This window comes from Xiphias gladius, chromosome 19, assembly GCF_016859285.1.
Source record: "Xiphias gladius isolate SHS-SW01 ecotype Sanya breed wild chromosome 19, ASM1685928v1, whole genome shotgun sequence".
NCBI classification, from domain to species: Eukaryota; Metazoa; Chordata; class Actinopteri; order Istiophoriformes; family Xiphiidae; genus Xiphias; species Xiphias gladius.
In genome coordinates, this window is record NC_053418.1 from 16,954,329 (window position 1) to 16,978,632 (window position 24,304).

Here is a 24,304-nt window from a genome sequence, read left to right on the forward strand (position 1 = left end):
TCCCTTTGTAAACATCAGTACTTACTGTGTGAATTTTTACACTCAATATACTGCAGTAGCCCACCATGTAGGTTGTCTAAGGTACATAAAATCCTTAACCTGATCTAACCACCTTCCGAAAATATCAACAATTTAAACATTTGTACACTACAATGATCCCTCTTTGTATTTTATTAGTAATATAGGTGGTAGGTAAGCCTTGTAAAGTTAGTATTAGTTACTGTTGTTACACATAACTGATGTCTTGCTGGTTTTACAGCAGTAGGCACCGTAATACTTTACAATGACAAGTATCTCTACCCATGTTGCATGAAAGATTATTAGGGATTATGATCCTTGTGGTTGTGGCCAGTTTCCAGTTTATACACCTACAGCCACTGGCACCCACTGGCACCCAGTGACATCACAATAAACCCCTACCATTATGAGGCTTATGATGTTCAGGTTTTATTGACACAATGAACCGAGATATGTTGATTGAATTATGATTATCTTTGAAAGGTGTTTATAAAATGTTGGCCGTGCCCACTGGCTGTCAGAGTAGATAAAATATCACCACTGCTGACAGAAGTGCACCGAATTAAAATGAACGTTATGATCAAGTCCTAATATCGTCTACTGTAAAATCAAATCAAGTGTAGCCTAAAAGATTTGTATATGATATGAAAACATTCTAGTAGATTTTAAAAAAATACACCACAAGCTCCGATTTGAACACTATCTTACTCAAGATTAGACAAGAGCCATCCCTGGCAAATAATTATAATGAAAATGCTTGATATAGAAAGCAGGTAGTGCAGTGCAGTAGTGAAGTATTGTACAGTGAAATCTAAAGTTTGAGTAATGCAGAAGATACAGCAGACATTCTGATGTTATGCAGATTGCGCATTAAGGATCAACTAAATGTAACGCAAGGAGCTTCATTTTTTGAGATCCGCTCTTTAACGACAAGACAGAGAGGGAAACAAATGACATGCCCGAACATGGTCTAATGAATGAATGAATATATGGATGGATGAAAATAGTGAGGGGAGGAGGCAACATCGCATTCCTCTTCTGGATTACGGCACACACCCATCGAGGAAGTCAGCGGCAGTCTCTGCCGTCCGTGTTTTCAGGGGCCACTCCGCCTCGGTCTGCGTGCGCTCCGCGCCATGTCGACCACCGTGAGGAGCCTCAAGGTCACCTGTAACCCTGCTAACGAGAGAAACGCGTTTACCAGTGGCGACTGGGTGTGCGGTCAGGTCACCCTGGAAGTGGCCAAAGACTGCCAGATCGAGTCGCTGCTAGTGAAGTTCAAGGGGAAAGCCGAAGTCATGTGGACCGAGAGGCACGGCAAAACCACTGTCGTTTACCACTCCAAGGACAAATACTTCAGCCTCAAACATGACTTTATCCGAGACAAGAATCTCAGAGGTAAGCGGGCTTTCGTGCTAGCTGCCTAAACTTTGAAGGGAGGCTGCCACGTTACACGGTTTCAATTTGAGAGAGGATCGGATTGTTTTTGAGCAGCGGGGTCGAGGAAGTTGGCGTGGGTCGGCCCCTCTGCCGAAGAGTTTTCAGACTTTTCCAAGTAACGGCTCGGTCAACGGAATGTTTGCCGGTCGGTCTGCAAAAGGTGGTGGGGGTAGTTTCGAAAAACAAAACAAAACAAAACCAAGCCTACAAACAATAAACAAACAAACAAACAAACAAACAAAAACAACTCGTTCTTGCCAACACAGCAGCTGCTCCTGCTGTGTGGGTTTCGGTGGCACAGTGATTAAACGTCCTTAAATGAAAAACTGCCTTCTTTACATTAAAGAAATCATGATATGAAAAGGGAAAATATTAAATGATCAAAACAAGTTCGTATAAAACAATCAAATCGTTTTTCCATCGTTCCACTTTTGTACATAACAAAAAAAAAAACTAAAAAAAAAAAAACTGCACACAGAAAACAAAAACCCTACTAACAAATATTGTAAACATTTTCAAACTACGATTCCATCAGTCGTCAATAGATCAGAGATGGAGCAATTAGTCAATGACTCGATTAGCTGATAGTCAGGAAACTAATCAGCGCTTAAGTCATTTGTCAGACCTTTCTTAGACCAACTCTTAATACATTATTGAAGAAAATAATCTGCAGATTTGTAATTTTAATGGTGATATTTGTTCCCCGGCCTAAGGAACAAATATGAATTGCTGTCAAATCAGTGCACTGCTTTTTCTTCAGGAGATGACAGCCAAACACTGCTGACAACCCAGCACGGAGAAACGTGTAAGTATTTACCAGTTCTGTCTCAGCCTCTGGTGCGGCTCTGTTGTGTTTCTGTTTTACAAAAGATCCTTTGTTGTGGTTTTACTTCAGTCAACGTTGGCTTGAAAGAGGTTTCTGGTGCATATTAATGTCAGTCTGCCAAGGGGCCAGTATTTGTTTGATCATCCACTCAATTGTCCAGTCACATTAGCAAAGTGCCACAAGTGTATATTTACTCTCTGCGTTCCACTAAGACTTGAAAATTTGTAAGGGTTGTAAAATAAACAGATGTCTGAACATCTTCCTCTTTGCCAATTTCTTGTTGCTTTATCAGACAGCAGTGTTGTTGCCCCAGGAAGCCATGTTTACCCATTCACTTTTCAGATCCCTTCCCAGTAAGTAATAATTTTTTAATGCTTCCATAATGAATTAGAGTAGACGGACCCTTATCCTCTCCAGACTTGAAAATGTGGCATATTATCTTTTGAAAAACTGGATCAAAATCAGGTTTTTGCCATTGTAGTTTATTTTGAAAGGATAGGTTTAATTAGATCAGTTTAAAAAGGTAGTATTTTTTTGATAGACACACTGTATATTCTCTATATTCATTTGAATGCTTGCAATCAGTTTCTCATGTTCTTCTGGCCTTCTGCTCTCGTGCCTCAGGGATATGCCTTCCTCCTTCAGTGGTTCATGCGGTAAAATTGTGTACATGCTGGAGGTCAAGCTGAGCAGATCAATGAGGATTGCCAAGAAAGATTCGACCAAGATCAACTTTGTGTCAAAGGTGGACCTCGACAGTGTCCCTGGGCTAATGGTATGTGCTGAGTTAGATCTTCATTCCTGTCATTCTAAAACGAGAAAAATTCTGCAGGTGATAACAGTTAACTACAATCAGCAGCCCTACCATCCAGCCCTTGTTTAATACCTGCATGGTATTAATTTTTTGGTTTTTGTTTAATTGTATTGCATTGATTAATCTGGTCTTCTTTCAGACACCACAGCATGAGTCTAAGGATAAGAAATTGAAAGTTTTCACCTCGGGAACAGTAGCCATAGATGCACATATTGAAAAAACAGGTTTCTTGCAAGGTGAGTGCCCTGATAGTAATATTGAAACTTATCAGTCTCAAGCCAAGGGTGTATTTTTTGACATTTTTGGTCTGTTTTTCAGGAGAAGGATTAAAGGTTCTGGCCCACATTCAGAACAACTCCTCTCGTGCAATCAAGCCCAAGTACTGTGTGTACAGAAAGAACAGCTTCTTTGCAAAAGGGAAGAGAAAACTCTTTACTACAGACCTCTTCAAAGAGGTGGGAGAACCCATCCCTCCTTCTGCTAATGAAAAAGTCACAAGGGTCATCACCATCCCCCATGATCTGGAGCCCTCCATCCTCAACTGCAACATCATCAAAGCAGAGTACAGACTCAGGGTAAGCAGCTATGTGACGAGGAGACCGGTAGCACAGATGTGTGTGTTTGTTCTTACATGACTGTGCACAAAAGGTATCACGTCTCCTGAAAGAGTATTTAAAAATATATTATATTGACAAATGTAGGGATTTAAGATCTTGATAGTGCTCACTTGTGTGTCAAGCACTTAGTCTCTTAATTTTTCAGCAGCAAAATTGAAAATAAAAAATGAAGGGATATTGGCTATTGTTTTTATCAGGAGGAGTGTGTCCCAGCTCTCTGCCTCTTAAACACATGCTTAACAGCAGAGTATGTAGCGCGGTGTCCGTGTTGTGCCTTTCAAACACTCGTGACTGTTGTCTAAAGTCCTACAGCTGCTGGGTGCTTTTGAACCCATCCCTCTGTCATTGTTCACGGTGCTTGCCAAAGGAGTCCGTTATACACACAGCATGTAAAATAATTGTGACATATGCTTGATATGCCAAACTTGTAAGTTCATAATTGAACCTTGTAGAGGAAAATGTAAACTGAAAAATGATCAAATGAAGTGCTTGCCTTGCAGGGATATGTTGTCCGACACTGCCAAATACTTAGACTTACTAAACTATTCCAATTTGTTATATCAAATGAAAGAACTCTCGTAAAATGCACATCCCAACTTTTCTGGAGATATAAAGCAGAAAAAAACAAACAAACAAAAAAAACAACAATATAACAACAGCCGTGTTGTCCACAGGTCTACCTCGATGTCAAATATGCATCAGACCCAGAGATCAAATTTCCCATAATCATCCTGGGGGCCTCTCAGGTTCCTGCTGTGGCACCACCACCCACTGCGGCTGCTGCTGCTGCTGGCTTTGGATTTGAACCATTTGGGAACCCAAACCCACCACCCTGGGGCATTGCAACACCACAACCACCACCAGCACCCCAACCTTTTGATCCCCCTCCTCCATATGGGGCACATGCGATGTACCCCCCTTTGATGGATTTTGGCGACAAATATCAGTGATGGGACTGTGAAGATACTTTGACATTTCAAGGACATGAGATAAAGTATATCTGTCATGAATGTTGTTTTTTTTTTTAAATGATGTTCCATAACTGTTATGTTAAATGTTATGATGTTTTGTATAATATTATGTATGTTACATATGTTATAACTGTTAAACCATACACACATTGTAGAAAAACGGTAGTACAGTGGCTCTTTTTTTTCTTTTTTTATGTATTTGTATGTTTTTTGGTTACAGCTACGATATATTTACTGCAGTTACATAATTCAAATAGAATAATATATAAAGTGAGATTTTTCTTTCGAAACTTTCTGGTCAGAGTGAACCTATTTTGGTAGACACCACGACCATCTGCTGCTAAGGTCTATAGCATTTCTGTCCTAATATACATGGGGGTGTATTGTAAAATAGTGATTAAAGTGTGTCGCATCATTTCCAAAATAACTTGTAAAACAAATAGTGAGGAGAAGGGGACCTTCCAGAATTTCAGATATCTCAGGTGTTATCCCTTCTAAGCTGAATGATTTCGCCCTGCGTGTGACTCTGCAAGGCTCACCGTGGAGAGAGAGACGGTACCACTTACACAGTGAGAGACCAAGACTGAGTAACTGTTACAGTAACTGAACTGCCTGAGCTGTAAAAGATTTTTGAAAAACTGTCAGATGTCATTAATAAACGTAGAATCTAACTGCTCCCCTGGGTCAGATAGTACTGTAATGTTTTTTCGTATGATCTGTTACTGGACTTTGATTTATTGAGGCTTCCACACAGATAATGAAAGACACTAATGTTCAAGTAATTTCTGCCATCTGCTTTAAAAAGGCACTCTTCTGATTTTTACACATAACATTCACTTTATCTGTCATGGTTAGTACTACTCAGCCTGTGAAGTATCTGAAGGGAGCTTTCTAAAGTCTGAAAGAAAAACCCTCAGAGCGTCATCAGGGTTATCTCGGGTTTGGCTCCAGACTTAAAAAATTTGATAAAATAAACGTGTGTTTTAAAGTACTGGTGCCATGGATATTAAAAGATGAGGGCATTTAACAGGCAGAAGAAGTCTGATGAAAGAGAGTGTTCAATTGGATTATGGGAATTGTAGGATCCAGCGTATTTCAAGCTCGTAGGTACCGAAAGTCAGGATATTTCGACCTTTGGTGCTTTGACTTTGACCATGCTTTTTAAAAATCTTTCCATTACAAGTCCCCTAATTTTATAAAAGCACAATATTTAATTGTTTGAATACCTATACTTTTTGTATCCCAAGCAATTTTCAGATCACCAGCCTGTTTCTTACTATTTTGAATAAAATCCATCAGATTTGTTAAATGTCCTTCCCTTGACTAGGCTGCTTATTTCATCTGGCGATAACTACACACAGGCTATATTTCTGAGTGATCAAAGAAATTAACAAAATATATAACATCAATTCTGGAGTATAAATACTACTTTGTTGATGTGTCAAAACATTGGGTGTATTCAGTATTGTGATTGAATGTAGCAATTATTGTCCATTCCATTTCTTTGACCTTTTTTCACTGAACTTTTATAATACAACATAAAAAAAAAAAAAAAAATTCTGAAAAAACACCGTCATTGTGTCTTTCCAGAAATTTCATGGCTGTGTGACACGATTGACACCGTGGACCACCATTTTTTAGCAATTTTATTGACCTAAACAAAAGTTTTTTTCCAAATGAATACAGTTCACAGTGAAGTCTGGTTAATCCAGAGTGGCCACAACATTTTTTGTGTGCAGATGAGTCATGCCACAAAACATTTAGCTAGTCCGAAAATAAGTCAAGTGACACACTGAGAAAGTGCAGCATGTGACAGTCATAAACCTAGATAGAATAAACAGCGGTTGCTCTCTGCCTGCTGACATGGCTGTCAGAAGAGCAGGCTCATTCTCAACAGCAGTGTGTGTGCATTGCCATGACTATGACCCTCTAGTTGCATTTTAAGCTACTGTGTTTCATTTTTTTAAGTAACAGTGGTGTGCAGGGCCAAACTATTTTTCCAGCCACCATGTGTGACTGCGTGTCTGCCGGCGCAGGTATGATACAAGAAAAACTGGTTCAACAACATTTGCATGTTCGAGATCAGATATAACCAGTTCTGAGAAGCTGTGCAGGGTTTACAAGGACTGAGTTTCTTCTTGGTTTTACAAGAGATTTTGATTTTTCACTGCGTATTTCTCTGTGGAGGATGACCATCAAAAACTTCTCAATTGAATATGATGCCCTTAACAGCAAAAACACCTTTACAAATGGAGATACCATTAATGGAAGAATCATTGTGGAGGTTTCTAAAGAAACCAGAATCCAATCACTTATTTTTATGGCTAAGGGAAAAGCTCATGTTTGCTGGCATGAACATTACGGGCAAAATCAACATCATGTTTTCTGGGCTGATGAGAAATATTATGATGTCAAACACCATATCTTGAGAGAAGCAAGAGGAGATGGTAATGTATTAAATTAATACAATCATTGATATGCAATATATTGTACCTAATGCAATGATTTTTTTCATCATAAGCCATTATGAATATAATGTTTAAAGATAATATACGTAAGACTTCTACTAAGCCATTCTTTTCCAGGCACTGCAGTCATTGGTAGAGGAAGACACGTATTTCCTTTTTCCTTCAAGATACCTGACAGGTGCCTATTGTTTATTTAATCTTCACTTTAGATTGATGTTTTATTTCGATTCAGGTCATTTCAATGTTCTGTTATTGTTACTGTTTTATTGTACACAGAAAGATCCCACCATCGTTCAAAGCTTCCATAGGCAAAATCGTTCATAAGTTGAAGGCAGAGCTTAAGCAATCAATGAAGATGACAAAAAAGACCAAAGCCCACTTCACATTTGTCTCAAAGGCAAACATGGATATTCCCGGACTTATGGTAAGAAATCATTAATCAATCAAGCCTTTTAAATTGCAACCATTTTATCATGTAATGAATGTTGTCGAAGCAGAGGAGACAATTATCTACCTGCGTTAATTTAAGGTGGGGATCTGTTCTTTTAGGAACCTCAGTATGGCTGCAGCGATAAAGCTGTCAAACTCTTTGGCTCTGGAACTGTTTCACTGGATGTAAACACCGATAGGATGGGATACAAGCAAGGTAATAATCTAGTCTGGTAGAGGTAATCTTGCACCAGGAAGATTTTGATTCACTGTCTTTCCTTGTTCAGTAACTGGACAGACCTGTCTCAGGTATTTTGGACAGTAGGTATATTAAGTTTGGCTGATTGACCAATGTTTACTAAACCTACACGTTCCATCAAGGAAACATCCGTTGCAAGCTCTTGTTTAGTAACACTTTACTCCAACCCGTCGCTGTTACTTAACCTCTTTGAAGACAGAAAACCTGTGTAAATAATCCACGGAGTGCCGACCGGAAATGCTATCGTCTTACCAGAGACCACTCTCTGGACTGGGTCATGAGAATAATTTGGCGCTGGTAGAAGAGAACCTTAATCCTGGACACCGCAGAACCTCCATACTTCAAAAAGGAAACTTATTTTTTCCTATGTCGCCCTCTCCATCTTAACACTGCTGATTAATGAATGAGCTGGATGTAAGATGACTACAGCCATTCTCTCTCCAGCTGCTGAAATCTTTCTTTAGTTTCCGTCATAGAGGCCCTGAATAGATTAAGGGAAATAGGGGCAACCAGCAGGACCTGCCAGTCAAAACTGTCCAGGGAGGTCATACCCAGTCTAACCTGCTGGAAACCGAGAATGATGGAAGTCATGATGTGACTGATAACATAAGCAAGACCCTGAGTGGTTGCATCCGTCTGCCCAGCCCGCCAATAAATTATATGCATGCACTGGACTTACGGGAAACTTCAAGGCACAGGTGATGTTGACGAAGCGGGACCTTAAAGGAACTCAAGCCACACCGTATGTAACAGTAGTGAGGGATTGTGGATGTATTGACTATTTCAACTTATATTTTTCATTTCGTGCGATCACTATGAAAGTCCCCCTGTTAAAGGGCAAAACCTGTGTGAACAGGTCATTATAGATTGAGTGGGATCGTATTGTATGTAACTTTATATTAATGGTTTTAATCATTTTTTAAAAATATTATTCTAAAAGATTTTAGCAGATTTTCTGAGATTGTGTTAGAGTGTAGATGATGTTTACTCTAGTATTTTATGGATTTGCATGGTTGTATAATATTCAGGTTAACTTTGGACTATATCTATTTTCGAGTGCTCCCCTTGGATCGTGGCAGATAGTAACATATCTTGTCTATTGACTAATAGTAGTTTGGCAATGATTGCTCCTCATAACAGCTGTAAATCAACACTTTTTGGTGACCCCCAGTGGTTTTTCACCCTGCAGTTGTGATGGAGAAGTGTACTTCAGGGTGTGTATTGAGTTACTCTTTGGTGACAATTTATAACCTTTTTGTGTTACCTTGGCCACTGGTCAAACTAATGTGAATTATGCAGTAACTCTCCCCCACATTTATACTATCCTATTCAAAATAACAACTACCGAGATGCGATTCTACCACTTGGAAATGGTAAATGGAAATGGAGTATCTTTTTTTTATTCACTTTACAGGTGAGGCTCTCCAAGTCACAGCTGAAATCAGCAACCACTCAAGTCGTTTGGTGAAGCCCAAATTCACACTGTATGAGAAAAGGAGTTTCTTTGCCCAGGGTCGCAGGAGAGTTTGCACAAATGAGATCCTTAAGGACAAGATTGAGGCTGTTGCATCCTCTAGCAAAGAGACTGTGACCAAGGTGATCTCCATCCCTAGAGAACTACCTCCCTCCATCTTGAACTGCTCCATCATCAAGCTAGAGTATAGGCTGAAGGTAAACTGTACTATATTGTGGTCAATAGATTGTGGGAGGTGAATCTGCATTTCCTCTTTCTGATCCATTCTTTTGTTCACGTGCTTAGTTACTGTTTTGTTAAAATAACCACTGATGGAAAGCTTTTAGGGTTTTTTTCTGTGTTCCTGTTGTTTAAAATGTTAGAGAATGAGCTTTCATTTTTCAGTTACTGGTGACATAAAAATCAAACATTGATATAAACCAATCTTTTCTAGGGAAATTCTTAGTTTCTGTGCAATGCCATGGTATAACATATTCAAAAGGGCAATGAAAGTGTTTCCTTATGGTGTGTTCATAAAATGAATGGGCAGAAACTAAAAGAAAATAAAGTAACTTGTAAAAAGGCAGAGCACACATAAACATAATAAACAGAGGAAACTGCAAAAACTGATGAACTCAACAAGCTCAAGAAAGAGAAAACCTGCAGTCTAATAAACCAGAGGGGATCTCTAGAGATAAAACAAAAGAATAACAAACATAAGCAAGCCCCACTGACTTGAACTAGATTGATGCAAAAACTTTCCAAATAAGAATATAAACATTTATTAGGAGATTTAAAGAGCAAATAAAACCTTTTTTTTTTTTCTTTTACAGATCCATCTGGATATCAAATATGCTTCAGACCCAGAGATCAAACTCCCTATAGTTGTCCTACCTGAGCTTCCTGCTGTAAAACAACCACCTACTCCTGCTTGGTTTGGATTTGAAGCACTTGGGAACCCAAGCCAACTGACCAGGAGCACCACACCACAACAAGCAGCATACCAATCTGTGGATCCCCCACCTCCCTATGGAGGTTATGCAATGCCCCCCTCCATTAATCAATCTGATAAAAATAACACACCATTGTAAATACCTGCCTTAAAAGAGTATGTCACCAATTTAGCATTGCACATCTAGACCATATTTAGACTTGTGATGGACAATTTCAAAAAATATAAGAATCGATGCAGCAAAACCTGAGATTTTTTCCTCTTCCATGCGTTCTTCTTCCGTGTCAAAACATGTTGCCCGTATTCCCCACAATGCAACTTGGCCGTGACAGTTCAGTGGGAGACTCGTGTTATGTAGCGGCAGTAGTTCTCCCCAGGACCTGTGTAAACGGACAAGGATGTGTAAAGTCAGCAGTGTTCCCCTTTCAATCCACATGCAGTACTTACTGTAGGCATTACATCACAGCTACATCCTGGCAGCTACAAATACAAGGCTAAGCTTAGGATGCAAACTATTGTATAAGTATTGTACCATATGAAAAATAGTACCTAAAGGATATTTTAGTATATAACGTAGTTGTGGTCATTTTAAATAACAACTGGATACACTTTTTATGGAACCCAAAGTGCTCAATATTAGATAATTATGAATTGCAATTGATACATTTTATAAAATGAATAAATGGACCAATGAATTGTGGAATAATTTAAGGAATACTTTATTCTGAAATATTGTCACTTTTATTTTAATAACCTGTTTAATTTTTGAGTTAATTTTATCATAAACATATTTATTTTATGATACAACTCTTATTTCGTGTCACTACTTAATGTCACAATCACGCCTCTCTTGGCAAGCTCAACAGCTGCCACCAAATTTAACCAGTTAGCTTCTGTTTGCAAGAGCAAAAGCAAAAACAGAGGCTGCTGCTGTGAATACAGACACCTTTTTTTTTTTTTTCTTTTACAGATCCATCTGGATATCAAATATGCTTCAGACCCAGAGATCAAACTCCCTATAGTTGTCCTACCTGAGCTTCCTGCTGTAAAACAACCACCTACTCCTGCTTGGTTTGGATTTGAAGCACTTGGGAACCCAAGCCAACTGACGAGGAGCACCACACCACAACAAGCAGCATACCAATCTGTGGATCCCCCACCTCCCTATGGAGGTTATGCAATGCCCCCCTCCATTAATCAATCTGATAAAAATAACACACCATTGTAAATACCTGCCTTAAAAGAGTATGTCACCAATTTAGCATTGCACATCTAGACCATATTTAGACTTGTGATGGACAATTTCAAAAAATATAAGAATCGATGCAGCAAAACCTGAGATTTTTTCCTCTTCCATGCGTTCTTCTTCCGTGTCAAAACATGTTGCCCGTATTCCCCACAATGCAACTTGGCCGTGACAGTTCAGTGGGAGACTCGTGTTATGTAGCGGCAGTAGTTCTCCCCAGGACCTGTGTAAACGGACAAGGATGTGTAAAGTCAGCAGTGTTCCCCTTTCAATCCACATGCAGTACTTACTGTAGGCATTACATCACAGCTACATCCTGGCAGCTACAAATACAAGGCTAAGCTTAGGATGCAAACTATTGTATAAGTATTGTACCATATGAAAAATAGTACCTAAAGGATATTGTAGTATATCACGTAGTTGTGGTCATTTTAAATAACAACTGGATACACTTTTTATGGAACCCAAAGTGCTCAATATTAGATAATTATGAATTGCAATTGATACATTTTATAAAATGAATAAATGGACCAATGAATTGTGGAATAATTTAAGGAATACTTTATTCTGAAATATTGTCACTTTTATTTTAATAACCTGTTTAATTTTTGAGTTAATTTTTATCATAAACATATTTATTTTATGATACAACTCTTATTTCGTGTCACTACTTAATGTCACAATCATGCCTCTCTTGGCAAGCTCAACAGCTGCCACCAAATTTAACCAGTTAGCTTCTGTTTGCAAGAGCAAAAGCAAAAACAGAGGCTGCTGCTGTGAATACAGACACCTTTTTTTTTTTCATAAACAAGGCTGCACATGCCACCAACCTGCGTCAATACTGTTTCGATACTGACCCTTATTTTCCATCATGTTTTTAGAACTCTCTCCACAGTTTGGCACATCAAGGTGACTGTATTTGAATTTTAACGCCTTCATGTCTTCTTCTGGGGTCAGTTATTGGTCACAGTGTACACAGCAGCAGCATAGCTACCAGCTGGGCATGATGTCCACCACCAGTATGCAATATGCAGCTTATATTCAGATTACTCTTAAAGTAATTTGCACAGTAACTGGGGAATATGTAGTGTAGTTTGCTCATGTATCATGGCTGTGACGTTTTCAGGTTTCTCTGTGTAAAGGAGGACAGAGGAATAGAGGGGGTCTGTCCTCAAGCTCACACTAAGTAAACTCACTAAACTCACATCTGCTGCCCCGGAGAATTTTCTTCACAAAAAAAATCACTTCAACACCTGTTAATGTTTTTAAATCGTGAAAATTCATCTCTATACTCTAACTTACATCCGATGCTCCGAGTCTTTGTTAACTTTTTCAATAGTTCAAAACAGTTCAAAATCCAACAAGTTCAAAATCTTTCAATAAGTAATTTGAGAACCTAAAACATGTTAATCATGCTTTAGTTGGGTATTGTATTGCGGAAAAATATTGTAGGAAAATTAACAAAATACATTGTCAATGTTTTGCAGATACCTTCTGTAAAAACCCCTTTTGTGATTTTCAAGATTTAATTTATAACGTTTCCGAATAATACATTTGTGGAGAATGTAACATTGCCATCAACTGGTGACAGCTCCAGTGTCAAGAAAAGTAACATGATTAAATGAAATGTGACATGAAATATAAAGGTCATTGGAAAAATGCCATTATGAAATAAAAACAGATTTTTGAAAAGGCCAAGCATTATAAAAAAAAAAATCTATAATGACCTAAAGAGTCATGTTGATGCCAGATTTTTGATGTTTTATTCCATTATGAATTTCTGCATATATTATTTCACTGTTATGTACATACTAACTAAATTTTACCAGCCTGCTATCTCACTTCAAGAACAAAAGTTCAGCAAAATTACTGTTGACTAAACATATAGTAAGATTGCAAAGATTCAATACATCTTTGCAACAATGTACTTTTCCAGCAGAATAAACAATGGAGTATCATTTTAAGATTTCTTAATGAGATTTCTTTATCAATAGAGTCAACTGGAGTGTTCTATCGATTTATATGCTGTTTTAGTATTTAAAATAGGAGCTAAGTTTTTATCAAATAGTAAAATGGTTGTTTGACATTTAATTAGCTAAAAGATGCCATTGCATAGTGATACCTTTTGTCAATTTGCATTTGAAAGGTAAAGATGCCCAAACTGTGCCTTATGTTTCATCTCATCATTCTTTGTTTTTAGTGCAAGAGTAGAAAAGCAAAAACTTTGTGTTTGAAATCCAGTTTATTTTGGTGTGTGTGTATGTTTGGTATTTGACAATTTCTTGACCCACTGATGCAGCTAATGATTTTCTACATCTTCTGATACAGAACAGTAACTGCTATCAACTAGAAAATGATGAACATTGTTTCTTTCATCTAAGTCACAGCTGAAACCACTAACCACTTAACTCACATACATTACTGAATCATATTTTAAGAAAAGAGTTTTTTTTGGCCACAGGAGCCAAAGGGGATTTCGCACAACTTGTATTTTTAAGGAGAAGATTGTGCCTGTCCCTGCATCTCCCAGCAAACAGACTGTGACCAAGTTGATCACCATCCCTAGAGAACAACCTCCCTCCATGATCAAGCTACAGTATGGGCTGAAGATAAACAGCACTATTTTATGGTCAACAGAAAGGTAGTGGAATGGGCACTGGGAAACCCTTAAAGAAAAATGTGATTTCATTCTACTTTGTCAATTCTTGAAGTAGGAACTCCTGAAGTAAAACTATCTGTTATGATTCTTTTACGCATGCCGGACCATCCTCTGGAGAGCAGGACACCTTCTGGAGCATATATGCATTGATACTGCTCTAAATGCTTCTGTGCATGTCCTTAATTTGTATTCATTAAGGATGCTTGATGCCTGCTTGAATCGTCAATATCTTATTCCTGCCATGTGAAAGTTCTGTATCATTCCCCTAATTTACATTAACAGTATATTATGTTATTTGAGTCAGGAGCAATATTGATCTCATGTTTCTACTCTGTTTTATAATGTATTTTGTATAACTGAGATATAATACTGTCAGTGAACAAAGAGTAACATTTATGTCTTTTAAACATAATGTTATTGATAAAGCATGCACATTATGCAGTGCTGACATTGTTTTCAATAGTCTTCACTGAGGAACACCAATACATTTGCACACTTATAGCACACTGTTTCATCTTAGCCTTAGCCAGTCTACAAGGCAGCTGGCTAGAGTTACCTGTGTGAAAGGGACACCTGCAGCTCTTGATCATATGATCATGTGTGACACAGTTAGAGGTTCTGGAGAAGTGCACTGCTACAGTGCAAGTGCAAGCCTTGCCAGCATCTTTGTTCATCATCTTAAGGCCCCACTTCAGTACCACTATGGATCTATTCAAACTTCCTCTCAGTAAATTTAAAGGACTTATTTTGCACTAAAGGTGGAATCTTCCCCGCGCTATCACTCCACAAGCTTTAGGAAGGTTATTTGATGCAAACTTATCATGACCGTAAAGCATCTCTCGGTGGAGTACAACAAGGTGAATGAACGAGGCACCTTCTCTCCTGGGGACATTATCTTTGGAAGGGTGACAGTGGTGACCAGCAAGGAAACCAAAGTGCAGTGTTTTCTGGTCAGAGCCAAAGGAAAAGCTGAGGTAACATGGTGTGAACAAGAAGGACAAACCACAGTGGTTCACAGAGACAAGAAGAAATACTTTTATTTTGAACATATTATTCTTCAGGATAAAAAGAAAGGAGATGGTTAGTATGGTTTCCCTCTTGTGCCAAAAAATGTCTCAAAGCTTCTGAATCGATTAATATTTTATAGCAGATGAATGCACATTTAACACAAAAATGTTTTTTTCCTAAGGTTCAGAAATCATTGGTCCTGGGAGAAACGTGTATCCATTCACCTTTGAAATTCCCAATACGTGCGTGTGCTCATCTAACCTCTTCCTTTATATGGAATTTATCTTTAACATAAACACCTCCTAACCAGCTGGTGAAATTAAATAATTTCCCTTATTTATTTGGGTTATTTCCTTACAGAGATATGCCCTCATCTTATGAGGGGAAATGGGGCAAGATAACATATAATTTGCGAGCAAAGCTGACTCAGTCAATCTGGCTTGTCTACAAAACCAAGACTGAGTTCCCTTTCCTGACCAAGTCTGATTTCCCCTTTGCCTCCAAATCAGAAATGATAATCGTCGGACTTAAGGTATTGAATTGATTTTCTGTTAAATTTGAATGAGTTTTGTATTTTACTTTCCAGTTTCAACTTGTGTCCGGTTAAATTTGTAATGCGCTTTAATGATAAAATGTAAGATAATGTAATAAGCAACTATGTAGTTGATGTCAGCTCAGAGTGGTGTTTAGAGATCTGGCTTACTGACATCTTACGTCTTTATTCGTTAGGAGCAGCAATGTGCGACCAGGATTTCATTTTTTGGCTCTGGAAAGGTTACTATGAATGTTACCTCAGAAAAAATGGGAGTGAAGCAAGGTAAACTGGTTTCAATAAGAATGACCTGATATCTGTTAAGTGGCCTCTCCTGAAACATGAATGTATTTTTTTTTCTTCTCCTAAATGTAAATAGGTGAGGCAGTGGGAGTCTCTGTAGAAGTACTCAACGATTCAGTGCGCATAGTCACACCGAAATTCTACCTATGTGAGAAGCAAACCTTCGTTGCTAAGTCAAAGAGGACAGTGCACACAAATGACATCCTCTTCGGGACGGGAGACTCTGTTCCAGCTCAGACCAGTCGGACTATAACCAAAGTATTGAGTATCCCTCCACAGCTCCCCCTCACCTTCTTCAACTGCTGCATGATGAAGCTCGAGTACAGGCTCAAGGTACATCTACTGTGTTCACAAATACAGTATAAAGGGATTATTTCACTGTTAATACTGTCCCACACCCAACTCCATAATTGAATTATATTTTGATGTAAGACTATATGAGACAATGCAAATCTTCACAGCCACAGTGAGCATGGGATCTGGTTTTGGTTTTCTACTGATGAGAGTCGATGCAAAGAGAGAAACTCCTTTTGACTTCAGGGCCATTTTAAGATGTCATTGATTTAATTTTTGAAAAATGCACTTGTGCACTTTTTGTCACAATAGCACCACGCAGTGGCTGTATGACGGTGTGAGACAGAGGGAAAAAGAGAGGGAGGAGGCTTGTCCACATTTAGGAAAACGTGTCATATTACAGCCCAACCTGTTCTGTAGTACCATCAGCTCAAAAAAGTTTAGGTCAGTGCTTTCAGTAAACACTGGTGTAGTGACAGAGAGACAGAGCAAAGTAAGCATACTGTGCAATGAAAAGTGGGAAGCAAGATTTCAATTAGATTTCTTTCATTTAAAATGTCCTATTAACATGCTTTTTACATTACTATTATGGAATTTATACAAACTTAATTCAAATTTGGATTTTTCCCCTGTATTTGGAATGCATAAGCTAAGAAAAAGTGTTAAAAGTTGTGTTTCTTTGGTTACAGGTCACTCTTGATGTCCCGCTGGCAAGAGACCCAGAGATCAAACTTCCTCTGGTCATTCTGTTGGGTTCACCAAAACCACATCAACAAAAACCAAAGAGATCCATCTGGTTTAGAAAGCTTCCCGGTTAAAAGGATGCATTAGATCAAGAAACGCAAGCTGTATGACAAGGAGCGACAGGCCTCAAAATGACAACACAGGATTCAACTGTCTGTTCAGTGTAGCTGCATTTAACTAAGCAGATATTTCCTGGAGAAGTTCAAACTGCCTAAAGTTTCTGTGAATTTGCTCAGTGTATGTTCTCATATCCACTAAATGGAGATATGTGTCACTAAGTTGCCAACCAGTAACAGTTGATTCATTGGAGAGTATTTGAGCACTTAAATTCAAGTACTCAGACTCTTTACTAAAGTAAAAGTACTAATACCACAATATAAGTAATTTTACAAGTAAAAGTCCTGCATTTGTAGTCTTATTTAAATAAAAGTATTATCCCCTTAATGTACTTAAAGTATCGTAAGTAAAAGTACTTATTCCTGAAAATTGTACCCTGTGACTGACATATTATCATTTATTATATTATTAGATTGTTAATACCAGTGATAATGAATAAGTAGCATTTTACTGCTGCATGTCTAGGTGGAGCTTGTTTTAACCACTTTATATACAGTTAGGTAGTTTGGTTCAGTGGTTCCAGGCTCAGAGCCTCATGAGATTATTAATGATGTAGGAAAAAAGAAAAAAACAAAGTTCTGCAACACAAATCTGTTTTAATTTGTTTTTTTGGAATATTCTCAAGAACAATTTTTCCCTCTGAACTGCTGTGGAGTAGAGGTACAAAATAGCATAAACTGGAAAAGTACGTAAAATGTACTACTTATGTAAGTTACTCTTCATCACTGCACTGGCGTGTATAGAAAGCTGAATGAAATGAAAATAAGATATACTTGTTAAGGTGAAGAAAGGTTTCCTCTCCACGAGACACTAGTTAATGTGAACAGGTAAGAACAATTTACATTTGAGAAGCCATTCATCGTCTCCTCACATTCATGACTGCAATCAATCAGTAACAGCTGAGAATTGGATGTTAGGGGTTTCTCATGCTCATCCTCAGACTCATTTTGCAAGAGAGGAAAGTCTTTAACAAAGGCACATTCATGATTCTAACAGTACATGTGTTGCCCAACCAGCGGTTCCTAAGTGAAACCAGGCCCATGTTCTTGACAGAGACTCAGAGATCTTTCCCTGCCCAGGAGGGGAAACATGTTGAGAGCCGAGCATTTCATGGTTAGGATCCATCCTGGAAAAATTAGATCTGGCTATTGTGACACCACATACAGCACACCCACCTACCCAGAAAGAGGGGGCGAGAGAACAGTGTTTGGTTCTGACTCAGCACAAATATGGCCGGATGATTTCATGTTCATCCCACAAAACAGGGATGAAAACCAACTATGTTCTACACTCAACATTAATAACACAAAAACACAAGGGTGACCAACAAAGGCTTTAGATTCCACTGGTCTGGTGTACATGTGCTCTGCACTGCTATTGTGGGAATTGAAAATCAAACTCATATTTCAGCTCACAATTGACTTGTCATCATTTGTCACTTGAATCTGTCAGAAAACATAAATATTTAAGTGGAAACACATGAAATGTAATTCAAATAACATGTCAAAAATGCCTTGAACAGCTTTTAATATATTAATTATTGTGAGTAGCTGTAATAACTCTGACAGTATAATCACTATTTGGGTAAAGGAAGACTGACAGCTACTGACACAACTCAGCAAATGTTGGACAAATGGAAAATACATGTCTAAATGCTCCGATCGAATAAAATGGAATAGAAATTTGAAGTGTGGTTTTATTTAGCACAGTAGACAGTACAGATTTAGCTTTTCTGTCCCTCTACATCTGCATGACTATAGCTGTAAAGCAGCAGTGTTTCTCATGTTCTTCGATAAAACAGAATAGAAACTTTGAGTGTGGTTTGGTATGATACAGAACACAGTGCGACAGATTCCTCTAATCCCTGAATCCTACACCTGCATGAAGATGTCTCCAGAGCAGCAGCTTGGTTCATTTTTGGCTGCAGTCATGGTCTTGGCTGCGCTGTAGCAGAGCCTGCCTGGTAACCAGTCTGGCTCCGTGTACAGTGTGCAGGCTGTCAGCCAGCCAGCTCCCTACACACTCTCACTCTCACACTCACACACACACACACACACACACACACACACACACACACACACACACACACACACACACACACACACACACTCTCACTCTCACACACACACACACACACACACACACACACACACACACACACACACACACACACACACACACACACACACACACACCACAGCCTTGCCTGGTTTTGGAGTAGGGAGGTGTGGCCTCTGGCAACCCCCACCTCCGTAGCCAGATCCAGTACCATGACAACCATGCGGGCCTGCTGGCGACTCCCTGTCTTCATCGGCCACAGTCGCCATGGTAACTCCCCACGGGGCTCCCGCAGATCAGCGGGATGGGCGTCCAGTTGACTAACCCTCTCCCAGCTGGGGAACGGCTGAGGGAGAGCAAGGGAGCGGAGTGAAGGGGAAGGGAGGGTGCGTTTGTGTGTGTTTATAATATTTGTGTTTATGAATGTGTAGGACGGCAAAGCAGAGCCTGAGGAGGGAGAAAGAGAGATAAGCAGACAGCGTGCTAAGAGAGGGACAGAGAGGAAGGAGAGAGCCCTCAGAAGGAGACACAGGAGACGGCTAGTCTGACCTGCTGAAGCAGCCAATCTCTGCCTACATACAGCCGTTAGCTTGCCAGCTTGAAAACAGAGTGGACAGAAAACTCCTGATGAAAACACACACCAGTACGTTTAACACTGATCAGAAATATTTCTTCATTCAATTGAGATAGCAGGAACAGCTTTGATCCAGCACAACCTCAGATGATTGTCCTCACCCTTTCAGCTTACTCTAACCCGTCAGTCATAAAGAGTCTTCTCCCCCAAAAGTGTGTTTCTATCATCTTTCTTCCATTTTCCAATCATGTCAGTGACAAGTACCACTTTCTGGGTTTGGACTCTGTGTAATAGGGCCACAGATGGCTCTGTGTCTGTAGTGTGGTTGGAGAAAGAAATGGCATCACTTGGTCCGTTGGCTGGAGAGTACTGAGGGGCTTTTTCTACTCTGTAATTGCTCCAAGCTGTGTCCCTTTGAAGGCCCAGAGACACGCAGATTTTCATGTCTGTGAAGGAATAGGAGAAACCAAAGCTGAACCTACTTTAAACCAGGAAAGTGTTAATCCATTTAATGCTCAGATTTCATTAACCTTGTTCTTCCTCTTTAGTAGTAATTATACTGATGTTGTCCATGCTTTGACAGCACGCAAAGAAAGAGGTGAGTCAGTTGAGTTCATCGTAATGAAGTTTTTATTTTGGAAAAGGAGAGAGATAAACTTCCCATAGTAAACATTTTCTGATCTATTGTAAGTGCAGAAAAGTTTGATTTCTTCTTTTTCATATAAAATCCTTAACATAGTTTTAACGTATAAAAAAGTGACACAAGGCAGTTCCGTCAGTGTTACAGAAGGCAAGTTGCCGAAAACATTCTATACTTATTCAAATAATCTACAGTTTTCTCAGTTTATTTTCTCTATTATACGTGCAATAATACTTCTATTCTAAAACTAGCTCTACATAAAGTGTGTGACTATATTGTGCACTTGTAGTGGTAACCTTTGGAATTACAAATTGTTTTACTGTTTTAAAAAGTCCCTTGACACAAGTTGTTTGATTACACAAAGGATATAAAAACAAAACAAAAAAACACTTCAATTTTATTTATGAAACTCGGAGAAGCACCCTCCCCTGCATAGATGGACATTGCATATCTTGCAGCCAAACACACTTTCATGTCGCAGTCCCTTGTTGGTGCAGTTCCTGCAGCGACGGGAGCGCTCCGACATGCGCTCCAGGCGGTGTCCGTACTCTATGGGTGAATCTGCGTGTCTCTTGCGTGCTGCCCGCTCCATGCCCCTTGCCCCTTGGTAGTCTCCAATCAGCTGCTGTGCCAGGCGCACCCTGAAGTGGCGCTGGGTGAACTGCTTGCCGTTGAAGCCCGCCGGTGGGGTTCCCCCTCGGCTCTCCCTCAGGACGATGTAGGCATTGACAATGCACAGATTAACGTAGAACCACAGGAAGTAGCGCCACCACTTCTTACACGGCCTACCCACCTGGTAGCATTCCCTCAGCTGGTCACACAGGTCCACTCCTCTCATGTTCTCCTGGTACAACAGCAAGGGCAGAGGTCGGGGTACACCGAAAGACAAACCTGAGCCGTCCGTGCTGTCACTCTCCCCCTCCCCATCAGTCTCACGCTGCTGCCGGCCTGGACTGATACCCACAATCCCTGGAGCAGAATTGGTAGAGAGGCAGCTAACCATCTTGACATCCCGTGTCACTGTAGCAACCAGGTTGCCCCGCTGGCACTGGTAGAACTCTCCCTGGGACAGCTTTCCGACGTTGCGCGGGCGGAGGACCTCTGGGTATCCTTTGCGACCTGGCTGGGTCGGCCCGCAGGCGTACAGTCCGTCCCTCAGCAGCCTCTGGAGCAGGGGCACTGAGGTGAAGAAGCTGTCCATGAAGAGATGGTGGTACTGACCCTCCAGGCCACGCACTAGGGATGTCGCCAGCCTGTAGCCCAGGGAGGCTGCTGCCTCGTCTTCACTGGGCTTGCCTACGTAGATCTTGGCCCGGTGGCAGTAGCCTGAGCGTGAGTCACACAGCATCCACACTGTCAGCCCCTTCCTCAGGGGCTTGGAGGGCATGTACTGGGTGGGAGAGAAACGTCCCTTCATGACAATGGCACACTTGTCTATGGTCAAACAGCGGTTGGGCATGTACGCATCCCACATGGTGTTCTCCACCACATCAAGGAGAGGCCGGATTTTGAAGAGACCGTCGTAGCCACGTTCCCCTCGCACAGGCTCAGACTCGCGGTCACACAGCTGAAGGTACTGGGTGAGTTTTTCAAAGCGCCTGGCTGTCATTGTTTTTTTAAAGCCTGCATTGCCTATGAAAATGTCGCTGGCCCAATACATGCCAGTGTCTGGAAGCTGATTGATGCCCATAAGAATGTTCAGACCTACATAGGCTTTCATCTCCCTGACATCAGTGGGGTGCCAGTGGGGGTCTGATTTTCCACTCCTCCTTTGCCGATAGAGGGCGTAATTGTTTGTTTGTTCTACCATGTGTTCAAAAAGAGAATCTGGGAAGAGTATCCGGAAATAGTCACGGGTGTCAGCATCATCCCCCAGCGAGTGCTGAGGGCCGCTGACAGCGGAGAATGGTTCGATTGAAATGACCTGGTCAGGTTCACCCCAGAAGTCGGGAGAAGTGCAGCCCTCGTCCAAGTCATCTTCAAAGCTGAAAAAACTCCTGCGCTCCTCCTCCTCCAAATCGGAGAAATCAATATCCGAATCGTTTGAGGTGGTATCAGAGCAGTTGGTGGAGGTAGAATAATAACAGTCCTCCGCGTAGTCCTCCTCGTCGTGCTTGATCCCGTTACTGCCCGTGACCAAAATTATGTTGCAGCCTCCTCCCGCGATGAAGCTGGCCGCGTCTGCAGTCTCCGCCGCCGCCGCCGCCGCCGCGGCTGCTGTGCTCGTGAATCCATTCGCCCCCTCGCCGTCCTCCTCCTCCCGCACTTCGTCTTCCTCGTCCGAGTCTGGCTTTCTGTACGGAATTTCGAACCACTTCACATCGGCTGAAAGATTAAGCGGAGAGTCTTGACTGTCGCACACGCTGGTACTTTCGGTGTCCGCGCTAGTTTCCAAAATAGTAAAAAGCTCTCTCCCTTTTCTTGCCGTCGCCATGTCGGGGTATTAAAGTGCCCCTGCATGAGTCTTTTTATGTATTTTTTTTCACCGTGGAAAAATAATCGCACGAACCGGTCATCCGAAATGAACTGATGTGCACTTAACGGCAGCCTCTTCTCAAAAACTTGCTGGTCGTGGACCTATGCGGCGTCTATAAGCTTGATTCTCATTGTTTCCGCTCCTGGTTTTTCAGGGCTTTGTAGCGCAGTGTGGCCGCAGACGTCAGAAGCTGCATGCATGTCCTGCTTTGTAGGGCGTTTTGCGACTGCAGCTGGTGGGGTTGCTAGTTCGCTAGGCTGGCAGATGGCCGCTTGCTGTTCTAATGCCCGCTGGCATTCACCACTATCAATATGCCGGATACCCATCTCTGAGGCCGCGGAGATACAGAAACCACTGCGTAAAATCCAAAAGTCAGAACCGTATACTGTCAATCAACTGTGTAACCTCACAGCTGGGGAAATGAAAACTTTCTAAAACCCACTTGTGCACAGCTCACAAACTGCGAGTGGCCTCGTTTCGCCCAGATCTCTGTTGGTTCAAAGTTTATTGAGGCTCTCATAAATGCACCCACAAAAAGATAACGCGTAAAAACGCACACAATATGATTAAAATGCAGTGATGGATGTTTCCACATCACACAGGGCTCCTTATTCACCCCTTTGCTAAAAAGACTGCACACTGAACTCGGGGAGAGAAGCAGCATGTTCATTCATAAACATGCTTCTTCCCTCTGACAGGTTCCTACATGAATCTGAAGCCCTATAGGCTATTGTGGAATTAGGGACCTCCCTCTATTTTATGAATGTGGGCAGATACTCTTGTGTTTTACTCCAGAACTGAGGTTGAAGAGCTCTCCCTGATGAGATTGATTGATGCTCTGCAGGTTGTGTCTGCAGACCGACAAAATGTTGAATCTTTTTCTATGTCACAGCCTGGTTTTAATGATCACTCTCTGTGTAAATAGTCACAACAACAAAGTCCATTACATTGCCAGATACCCTTAAAGCAACATGCCTGTAAAATTTGCCAACTGTAGCCGTGTTTATCGTCATCAGCTCCACTATGCACTTTTATATATATATATATATATATATATATATATATATATGGTTCAGTTCAGCTTATGACCTGTAGTCATACCAATGTTTAATAAATGATGGCACAATAAACAGCCCACCTGTCATTCCCTGCCTTTACTTTGCAGTGTTCTCCGTCAGGTGTAACACCCCTTTGATAAGTAGAGGGACCTCCAAATAGCCTTTGTGATATGTGATGTGAGACAAGTTAGAGTGGATTGTCCTCTTCAAAGTCTGGGTCAAAATCCAGGATGTCTTTTTTATCTTTTCCAGCCATCATTGTATTGCAAATGAAATACACTTTCATATATTTTGCCTATTCGTTCATACAGTGTTTCTCAATCACACACAAACAGCAGTTTCAATCAG

The 24,304-nt window shown here is 40.6% G+C and overlaps 4 protein-coding genes across 4 annotated transcripts; 3 read left to right on the forward strand and 1 right to left on the reverse strand.

Annotated features, from left to right (window-relative positions):
* Nucleotides 1–1,047: 1,047 nt before the first annotated feature.
* On the forward strand, nucleotides 1,048–4,945 carry zgc:110626 (uncharacterized protein LOC550588 homolog). The gene is made up of 7 exons (XM_040156327.1): nucleotides 1,048–1,416; nucleotides 2,219–2,263; nucleotides 2,577–2,637; nucleotides 2,909–3,059; nucleotides 3,238–3,334; nucleotides 3,417–3,673; nucleotides 4,390–4,945. The coding sequence occupies exons 1-7, from the start codon at nucleotides 1,155–1,157 to the stop codon at nucleotides 4,663–4,665; spliced, it is 1,149 nt and encodes a 382-aa protein (XP_040012261.1). The 5' UTR covers nucleotides 1,048–1,154; the 3' UTR covers nucleotides 4,666–4,945.
* Nucleotides 4,946–6,874: 1,929 nt separating this feature from the next.
* LOC120804951 (arrestin domain-containing protein 3-like) lies at nucleotides 6,875–10,386 on the forward strand. Its single transcript, XM_040154698.1, has 6 exons — nucleotides 6,875–7,133; nucleotides 7,272–7,332; nucleotides 7,431–7,578; nucleotides 7,704–7,800; nucleotides 9,257–9,513; nucleotides 10,129–10,386. The coding sequence occupies exons 1-6, from the start codon at nucleotides 6,875–6,877 to the stop codon at nucleotides 10,384–10,386; spliced, it is 1,080 nt and encodes a 359-aa protein (XP_040010632.1).
* Nucleotides 10,387–14,973: 4,587 nt separating this feature from the next.
* On the forward strand, nucleotides 14,974–17,107 carry LOC120804952 (arrestin domain-containing protein 3-like). Its single transcript, XM_040154699.1, has 6 exons — nucleotides 14,974–15,232; nucleotides 15,342–15,402; nucleotides 15,521–15,692; nucleotides 15,890–15,977; nucleotides 16,072–16,328; nucleotides 16,979–17,107. The coding sequence occupies exons 1-6, from the start codon at nucleotides 14,974–14,976 to the stop codon at nucleotides 17,105–17,107; spliced, it is 966 nt and encodes a 321-aa protein (XP_040010633.1).
* Nucleotides 17,108–20,419: 3,312 nt separating this feature from the next.
* LOC120804633 (piggyBac transposable element-derived protein 4-like) lies at nucleotides 20,420–23,577 on the reverse strand. Its single transcript, XM_040154101.1, has 2 exons — nucleotides 23,341–23,577; nucleotides 20,420–23,252 (listed from the first exon to the last, which is right to left on the reverse strand). Exon 2 carries the CDS (start codon nucleotides 22,854–22,856, stop codon nucleotides 20,820–20,822), a length of 2,037 nt encoding a protein of 678 aa, XP_040010035.1. The 5' UTR covers nucleotides 22,857–23,252; nucleotides 23,341–23,577; the 3' UTR covers nucleotides 20,420–20,819.
* Between the last annotated feature and the right edge of the window lie 727 nt (nucleotides 23,578–24,304).

Excerpts from the sequence above, each read along its gene's own strand:
- zgc:110626 (XM_040156327.1), top strand. The coding sequence starts at position 1,155 with ATGTCGACCACCGTGAGGAGCCTCAAGGTCACCTGTAACCCTGCTAAC. Across the intron at positions 1,417-2,218 it reads CCGAGACAAGAATCTCAGAG|GAGATGACAGCCAAACACTG; the intron begins GTAAGCGGGCTT and ends CTTTTTCTTCAG. Across the intron at positions 2,638-2,908 it reads ACTTTTCAGATCCCTTCCCA|GGATATGCCTTCCTCCTTCA; the intron begins GTAAGTAATAAT and ends CTCGTGCCTCAG.
- LOC120804951 (XM_040154698.1), top strand. The coding sequence starts at position 6,875 with ATGACCATCAAAAACTTCTCAATTGAATATGATGCCCTTAACAGCAAA. Across the intron at positions 7,579-7,703 it reads TGGATATTCCCGGACTTATG|GAACCTCAGTATGGCTGCAG; the intron begins GTAAGAAATCAT and ends CTGTTCTTTTAG. Across the intron at positions 9,514-10,128 it reads AGCTAGAGTATAGGCTGAAG|ATCCATCTGGATATCAAATA; the intron begins GTAAACTGTACT and ends TTTCTTTTACAG.
- LOC120804952 (XM_040154699.1), top strand. The coding sequence starts at position 14,974 with ATGACCGTAAAGCATCTCTCGGTGGAGTACAACAAGGTGAATGAACGA. Across the intron at positions 15,978-16,071 it reads AAAAATGGGAGTGAAGCAAG|GTGAGGCAGTGGGAGTCTCT; the intron begins GTAAACTGGTTT and ends AAATGTAAATAG. Across the intron at positions 16,329-16,978 it reads AGCTCGAGTACAGGCTCAAG|GTCACTCTTGATGTCCCGCT; the intron begins GTACATCTACTG and ends CTTTGGTTACAG.
- LOC120804633 (XM_040154101.1), bottom strand. The coding sequence starts at position 22,856 with ATGGCGACGGCAAGAAAAGGGAGAGAGCTTTTTACTATTTTGGAAACT.